The 8,788-nt window shown below is 38.2% G+C and overlaps 1 protein-coding gene across 5 annotated transcripts in view; it reads right to left on the reverse strand.

Annotated features, from left to right (window-relative positions):
- PTBP2 (polypyrimidine tract binding protein 2) overlaps window positions 1–6,853 on the reverse strand; it is an 83,069-nt gene extending 76,216 nt beyond the window's left edge. For 4 of the 5 annotated variants that reach the window (XM_043875742.1, XM_043875741.1, XM_043875740.1 and 1 more), the window contains exons 1-2: window positions 6,712–6,853; window positions 5,026–5,056 (exon numbers count right to left, since the gene is read on the reverse strand). In XM_043875742.1, the coding sequence (XP_043731677.1) occupies window positions 5,026–5,056; window positions 6,712–6,719 (39 nt within the window). In that variant the 5' untranslated portion in view covers window positions 6,720–6,853. Of the gene's footprint in view, window positions 1–5,025; window positions 5,059–6,711 lie in introns of those variants that run through there. The other variant, XM_043875743.1, reaches the window with a different exon arrangement.
- Between the last annotated feature and the right edge of the window lie 1,935 nt (window positions 6,854–8,788).

Here is an 8,788-nt window from a genome sequence, read left to right on the forward strand (position 1 = left end):
TCACTGTATAATAATAAAAAGGTGAATGAATCAAGAGGACATAGTAATCTTAAACATTTATGTACTAATTATAATTTCAAAAATATAAAGTGAAAATGAAATAAATGCAGGGCAAAACAAATGAATGCATAATATAGGGGATTTCAGTATCATTTTTACAGTAAGTGACAGCAATAGAAAGATTAGGAAAGACATCACTTGAACAACACTACCAATAAGCATGACCTAGTTGACATGTACAGAACATATCGCCTCACAACAGAATACACCTCTCTATAAAGCACTTAAAACTAACAGGATGTATTATATCTAAACCATAAAATAAGAAAAAATTACAAAGATTTAAGTCTTCCAAAATATGTTCTCCAGGCACAATGAATTAAATTAGAAGCAAAGAAAAAAAAAGCATATGGAAAATTCCAAATACTTGGAAGTTAAATAACATACCTCTCAATAACCCATGGGTCAAAGAAATAAACATGGTAGATGTACTCTGAACTGAATGAAAAGAAGCTTACATGTCAAAACTTGAGGGATGCCATGAAAGCAATATTTGTATGAAAATATATAACATTAATCTGCTGTATTAGAAAAGATACCATGTCAACTACATCAACTTCAACATTAAACAGGAAAAAAGCAAACTAAATACAAAGCAGAACATTAGAACAGCAGAAATCAATAAAATGGGAAATGGAAAACACGGAAAACTCAATGAAGCCAAAAGCTGATTATTTAAGTTAACAAAATCAATGTATTTCTAGCCAGACTGATAAGGGAAAAGAGAAGACACTAATTATCAGTATCAGGAATGAGAGAGGTGACATCACTATAGATTCTACATATTAAAAACATAAAAATGTAATGCAATTTTTTTTAAACAACCCTACAAATAAGTTTAGCAACTTTGATGAAAAAGTTTAGCAACTTTGATGAAACAGACTAATTCTATGAAAACAAAATTGCCAAAGCTCACTCAAAAGGAAAAGGATAATCTGAATAGTCCTATACCTATTCAATAAATTGAATGTGTAGTTTAAAACCTTCCCACAAAAACAGCAAACCCATACAGCTTCACTGATGAACTGTACCAAACATTTAAGAAAAAAAATAATGTCATTTAAGGTATTTAATTTCAGCAACAAAGTAAGAATGCTTGCTCTCCTTATTTAAACACTGCACTAGATGCCTTTTCATACTTAGTGATTGAACAACTAAATGCCATAGGTAAGAAAAAGAAAAGACATCCAGATAGAAAATATGATAAACAGTGTACACAGAAATGATGGCGTCTACCAAAAAAAAAAATGTCTGGCAAATGTGCAAAATACAAAAGCAATGAGTAAAAATAATATTTCTATATATTAATAACATGGACATTTTTTAAAATTACTTAGAATAGCACCCCAAAAAAATACAAAATAAGGACAAATCTGAGTAAAAAAACAAACAAAAAATCTGTACAGTGAAAACTAAAAACACTGCTCCAAAAAGTAAAAGAATGAATTAAATGTTAAAATAATTTGTGTTCAAGAGTGAAGAAAAATCAACAATAAGACGTTAAAATTTCCCCAAATTGCTCTATTGATTCAAGTTAATTTCAATTAAATTCCAGCAGGCCTTTCTGTAGAAACTGACTCATAGGAAAATGTAAAGGACCCAGAAGAGCCAAAACAACTTTTAATAGAACAAAGTTCTACTTTATTTCAAGATTTGATATAAAACTACAGTAATTAAGACAGTACATTTTTGGCTACTAAATAAGACAAAAACGGGTCAATGGAAAAGAATATATAACAGACACAGAATCATATGTAGATACATAACTGTTTTTGACCAAGATGCACAGTCAATTCAATAGGAAAAAAGTCTTTTCAACAAATCATGGTAAAAAAAGTGAATGTCCATATTCAAATCCAAAAAATCTTGATTCATACATTGCATCATATTAAAAAAAGTTAAAAAGAACTTCAATGTAAAACTAAAAACTATAAAATCTATCAGAAAACAAAGGAGAAATCTTTGTGACCTGGAGTTTCACAAAGATGGCCTGTTTTTGTTACTTAGTCACTAAGTCACTTCAGACTCTTTTGTGACTCCATGGACTGCAACCCACCAGGCTCCTCTGTCCATGGTATTTCCCAAGGAAAAATACTAGAGTGGGTTGCCATTTCCTTCTCCAGGGAATCTTCCTAACCCAGGGATTGAACCTGTATCTTCTGCATTGCAGGCAGTTTCTTTACCCCTGATCCACTGGGAAGCCCTCGCTGAGCCACCAGGGAAGCCCTAAAGATGACTTAGATATGACCAAAAGCATGAGTCACACTAACACACACCTGGTAAACTTAAATTCATCAGAATTTTAAAATGCTATTTTTCAAAACACTGTTGAGAGAATCAAAGCAAAAAAGGCAGAAAATACTGTAAACCATATATCTGATAAAGAACTTGTAACCAGAATGTAGACTTCTCAAAACTTAAGGAAATAAATCAATTTGAAAAGTGGACATTTAAACAGACTTAACCAATGACATACAGCTTGCAAAAAAGTCCATGAAAAAATGTTCAACACCAAAGACACTGAAAAAATGAAAAATAAAACCACAATTACCAGTTCACATCCATGAGACTATCTACAATTAAGAAAAAAACAGTAACAAGCACTAGAGAGGATGCAGATGGAGGACGCCACCAGCAGTAAACTGGTAGCAACGTAAAAATTTAACCACTTTGGAAAACTGCAATTTGTTAAAAAGTTAAACATTTGCCTAACTATATCATCTAGCCATTCTAATTATAGGTATTTCCTGAAGAGAAATGAAAGCATTTGTTCACAAAAAGACCTGCACAGGAATGTTCACAGAAACTTTATTTATAATAGACCCAAACTGGAAACAATCCAAATGTCCCTCAAGAGCTGTGTGGATAAACAAACTGCTGTATGTCTGTACAATGTAGTACTACTAAGCAATAAAAAGGAATCAACTATTGATACACAACATGAGTGAAATTCCAATATAATAATGCTGAGTGGAATGATCCAGGGAAAAAGAGGATACAAACTGTATGACTCTTTATTTAAAATTCTGAAAACTGCAAACTAATCTACAGTGACAGAAAGCAGATCAGGGGTTGGTTGGGGAAAGAAAGGCAGAAGGGAGGAATTACTAAGGGGCAAAATGATACTCCTGGGGTTCATTATCCTGATAGCAGTGGTTCATAGGTGTATATATGTCAAAACATTGTATGCCTTAAATATAGGTGGTTTATCTCAAATTACATCTCAATAAAGCTTTTTTTTTTAAGGCACAATATGGGCCAGTACACATGGCATAAATCCATTTGTGTAACTAAACAAGGATGTTTGTATGTGGTAATATGTAAACTAGTAAGTTCAGGAAAAAAAACATGCACCAAAAAGATTTTAACGTAATTACCTACACCTAAGAAAAAGGACTGGAAGTCAGGGAGAAATATTTTTCACTTGAATTTTTTTTTACTACACACATGTATTATTTTTTAAATTTCATGAAAACTTAATTACTTGCACATAAATCTGATGCCAAAGGAAAAATTCTTAACTATTATCCTAGCAGATTATAAAAATACAACTTCAGTTATCAAAACTTTTATATTAAACAATAGACCAAAAAAAGGCTAGTAACCACTTTAACATCATTTTCTAACATTCCCTCTTCAAACTACTGATGTAGAAAACTGCCAATAAACCACATCTGAACACCCTCTTCCAAGCATCTTTATTTCCTTCTGCTTGTTCTAGGTTTTGTGAATTCCTTTTCTCCCTATCCAGTAATTGACAACTCAAACTTGCATCATTTATATTCTTCTTAAAAATTCACTTCCAGAAGATATGCCTGGATGGTTACTATATCTGACCCTCTTAACTTAGAAAACAGCGCTGCTGAATAAAAATAAATACACCTTCCCACAAAAAGCTCATTACTTCTCCTTCAATCTACATAATATGAACTTAACAGATAAGGCAAAATAGTAGAGCCTGGACTTTAATTTACTAGAGAGGACAGAAAATAAGCAAGAAAACACAAAATATCTCCAAATGTTCTAAAGAATATCACATTATTATTGATGAAATTTTAAGAATTCCAAAAATTATTTAGAATAGTCAGGCATAACTAGACTCTCAAGAGCAAACTGCCTCTCATGACCACTCACACTTGAAGGAGGTAAATGTCTTGCATCCAACAAGTATTTGAGATCTAGGCTTGGAAGACATTTTGCCAGGCTTGGAAAATTAAAGATTTAAGAATCGTGCCCTAACAGGGCAGAAAGGTTTACAAACGAAAATTTGTAATACATCCCAATGTTAAAATGTACAAGGATTCAAGGAAATGAAAGGCCTAAGCACTACATCTAAGGTTTAAAGTATGAATAGTTTTTCTGGCCAAAGTGAGTGAGGCAAGATTCTAAACAATCTCTACTGTAAGGACTAACTTTCTTTAATAGACACATAAACCAACTCTGTAACTTCTGACTCAAATTTGAAGCGAAGTGCCTGAACAAGTTGATCTTTTTTTAAAAATCAGGGTAACTGATTTCTAATGAAGCTTATTACTGGTGAACCTATCTCAAGACTTCATAACAGAAAAGCAGAGTGAAAAAAATCTTTTATTACTATAATTATATCATTTATGTCAAATCACTTATTTGTCCATTTAAAACCATAATTTCCCCTCAGAAAATTGGGTTATCATTTTATATTTACAAGAAGCCATGTCTGAAAGCTTCTTCAATTCCTTGAGCACCATTCATACTTTAAAATGTTATTCTCAGAGACTGCTTTGCTAGAAAATTTATGGTTGTCTATTTAGGTTAAAACTATTTATATAAACCAATTTTAAAAATTCAACAAATACTTTCCACTTGAATTTTTGTAAGCTATATTATAGTTTTCAAAAGTCAACAGAAAGTTTCCATTAATAATGATAATACACTGAGTAGATCGAGGAACCCAGTTTTCATTAATTTTAAACACTGTTTTCCTACCTTTACGCCAACTGCAACCTCAGTGACAATTCTGTAAAACAAACAAACAAAAAGCTTCAACCTCTAGTTCTTCAAATGGTCATTGTTTGACTGAAACTTTTTATGATAGTTCATCATTCATACATCTTCCACTCAAAATGCAGATGGAAAACACACATATAGATGGTCAGTGGAACATTATCAACTTGGCTTTCTAGAAATGACTTTCAAACGCGTGAGGAAACTCAGTTTCGGTATTTTTTAAATTTCAAATAGCAAAAAGAACAAAATCCCAAAGCCTACATAATGTCCCGCTACACTTAGGTTACTAATTTAAAACTTAATTCAACTCTTTAGTTATCTTAATAGGATGAGGAAACATGTAATTCTGTACAAATTTTGCCATCTATTTCCATGTGGATCTGGGGAAAACAGGGAAATTTGGATGTTTCATTTAGAAAATAATCTTTAGAGAACCTCTAGGATGACTCAAATTTCGTTAGTCTGTTAACTTTTATTAGATCTGCACCTGGTATCTTTTAAAAAACATCGAACTCCAGATGCTTAAAAATACCTCGTATTTTACTTCTGACCTTTCAAATACAGTCACAGATACCAATAAAAGATACTGTTTTCCTATGCTCCCAAACGGGCTGAATACGGTTATATTTCGCCCTAAAGGGTGTCTCCTTTAACAATGAGTTAAATTATTAGAGTCTTTTCAGGTGTGGAACGTTAAGTACCAGGGAGACCCTGGTCCCGTATCATTTCCCGAAGCCTTTGCCTCACCTCACTTACTTAGCATTCTATCGCCAGCCTCAAAGGTGAAGATGGTTCTGGCTTTTTAAGAGTTTTGTTTTTCCAGAAACTGATCAAAGTAGCTGAAAAAATGGCCCTGTGTTGGCTATCTGCTCTTCTTTCGGCCACAGCTCTTAGCCTTTGCCCATGTGACTGATGTCCACCACAAACACTTCGTATTTGAGATGATTTAATTTCTGGGCCCTTCTGCCAAGCCTTCAACGTTCTTAGGCCGCACAGAAAGGCATTTTTCAGCCTCCCGCCCCCACTAGCAGACTCCAGTGAAAACAAAGGAGTGTGACATCTGCCCTCCCCCTTCCTCCCGCCGCCGCACGCCTCCCCGCCCCCCTTCCCCCGCGGCTCCCACTTAGCTTTCCCCGGAGCTCCCGCCACCGGCATCTCCCCCAGCCAGGGCGGGCCAGGCGTGGCCAAGAAGGCCTGCGACTTCTAGGGAGGGGGTCCGGGGGGCCCTCTCTTCTCTCAGCGGGAAGCCCTCCCCCCGCCAACGTAGGCCTCGCTCTCCGGCCGCTACACTCGCTCCCACCAGAACCGCTCGTCCGGGGTCCGGGTCCCCGGTTACGGATCGAAATGGCTCCTAGAGGGGGGAAGGGCCGGGCGAGACGTTCTGGGGCCCCCACCCCATCCCTCGCCGCCCCTCCAAGACCCGCTGCTTCTCCGGGGTCGTCGCCCCAATGCCGGCCAAGCCTACGAGTCCGCTTTCTCCCCGTTTTCTCGACCTGAGCCCGCCGGAGGAAGCCCAGGGAGGGGTGTGTGCGATGGGGCGGGGGTTGGGTAACGGCAGCCCAGCCCTGGGAGGGGCCGCCAGAGGGTTTCTGCCCGACCCCGGACGGGGCCACAGGCGGGCCCCACTCCCCTCTCACACACCACTTCGCCAACCCCGTTACCTACCCGTCCATTGCCGAACCGAACAAAGCTTCGCTCACAAGAACCGAGCCACGCAGCCGGCGAGACACACAAGCGGAGAGAAAATGGCGGCTAGAGCCCGACGGAAATTGCCGAAGGTGCCGGAGCGCACGGGGCAGCGCGTGGCAGCGGCGGCGGCGGAAAGAGCCGAGCGCGCCGGCGCCCGGCTGCGGGCGGCGAGCGGCGGGGCGCGAGGACGACGGGGAGGGGGCGCCGCCGCAGTGGCCTCCTACGCGCCGCCGCGCGCCTGGGGCCCTCCGCCCTTTGCGCTCTGGGCCTCGGCCTGTTGCTGATCAGCGTGGCTTGCTTGACTTCTAGTGTACGTTCGTGCCCGAAGTCCCTGTTGCCCCGAGAGGGCACCCAGCCCTCCACACCCACTGCCCTGGACCTCGGGAGGGTGTTCCCTGGACCGCAGGACTGCCCAAAGACCTCCTCCACTTTTCCCTCCAAAGCAGGTCCCAACTTGGCTACCCTTGACTTAGATGGGCCGAGCAAAAACTATTTCATAGCTTTTTTCTTTTTTTACTATGCCATCTTTTATTAACAGACTTCTCCATCCTCTCAAAACCCAAAACCAAAAGAAACTTTATCCCATTAACCAAGACCACTGCTCAATGAAAACAGTCCTTCTGAAGCAAGTAGACATTAGATGGAAACATAGGCCTTTGCTTCCAGACACTTACAGTTCCAAGTGGAGAAAGACATGATTCTCACCTCACTCAGCTGATGATTAGTGGGCACCTGTAGGAAATATTCACAATACCTGGATGGAAGAGAACACAGGTTGAGAGATGTATTAAAAAGTTGGTAAGAAATCTGCTACCAACAGTAAGATCTACCATTTGGGGGCTTGAAAGAGCAAGTGGGGATGGAAGTACTAGCTCCATCTTTACCATTGGTTAAAGATGGAGGAAACACTACGATGGGCTACTCAAATTGACTCCCTTTTCTAGATCTCTCACCTGTCTCCTTTTAAATTTTAAAAGCATATTAGACAATTCCTTTAAAGTGTGTTTATCAGAGGCTCAACGTTTGAAAAGGCATCTGTTTTTGAAAACTTTGCTCAGTTGGCGAATTTTCTCTATCCTCCGTCCTTCCCCCGCAACCACAACACACACATACGCACACTTCTAATCCCGGGAAATGAAAAATATTCTCTTTGTCTCTCCAGTTACTCTCAGTGACTACTCTGGGCTTTCCTGTATCTCCTTCATACAAACCTCTTATCCTTTTACTATTTGGAATTTTACTGTACTAAATATACTTTATGATTCATGAAATTACATTGTTTTTAACTTGAACAAAACTTATAGAACATCTGGTCCAAATAGAACTCTTCAAAGCACTCAAATGTTAAAAATTCTTGATTTGCTTCAGGGATTAGAATTTCTTAAAAAAAATAAATAACCGTTATTTCCTACAGTGTCTTCCCTTTGCTTTTAACATTAACTTATGATACATAGAGGACCCATTATCAGTGCCATTAATAATCACTTTTCAAACGTTTGTGGTTTTGAACATGTATTTTCACTCAACAATTAAATATGTAAGCTCCCAAAGGGCAGGAACTCTACCATAATTCTCTGTATTCCCCTACAGTGACTCAATCAATGTTAATTCATTAGCTCTTGTTTTATCTTGGGAAAGACAAACTGCTCCACCAAAGGAAACCTGTCCTTAGGTGGCAAAACAAACAAAAAAACTTTACCCTGTTAACCAAGTCCAAACTATAATGTTCACAAAAACGTGTTTTTCTTTTTTTTTTTTTCTCCTAATAAAATACAAGACTATGGACAGAAAATAGTGTGCTTACTTATTTAAACCCATCACTTTCTAGAAAAAAATTAAGTTTCCTTACAAGTCAAGACACAAAAAGTAGTAGGTAAAATATATAAAGTGAAATGAAGAAATAAAAGGATGATACAACGTAAAACCAGAAGTGAGACTAATGCAACAACTACATCACAAAAGCATGCTGATTAACGATTGGAATCAAATCAGAGCTCTTTTCGTTTAGTAGATGTGTGACACTAGACATGTTCATTAACCTCTCCAGGAAAAA

Source organism: Cervus elaphus, chromosome 20, assembly GCF_910594005.1.
Source record: "Cervus elaphus chromosome 20, mCerEla1.1, whole genome shotgun sequence".
Taxonomy (NCBI): domain Eukaryota; kingdom Metazoa; phylum Chordata; class Mammalia; order Artiodactyla; family Cervidae; genus Cervus; species Cervus elaphus.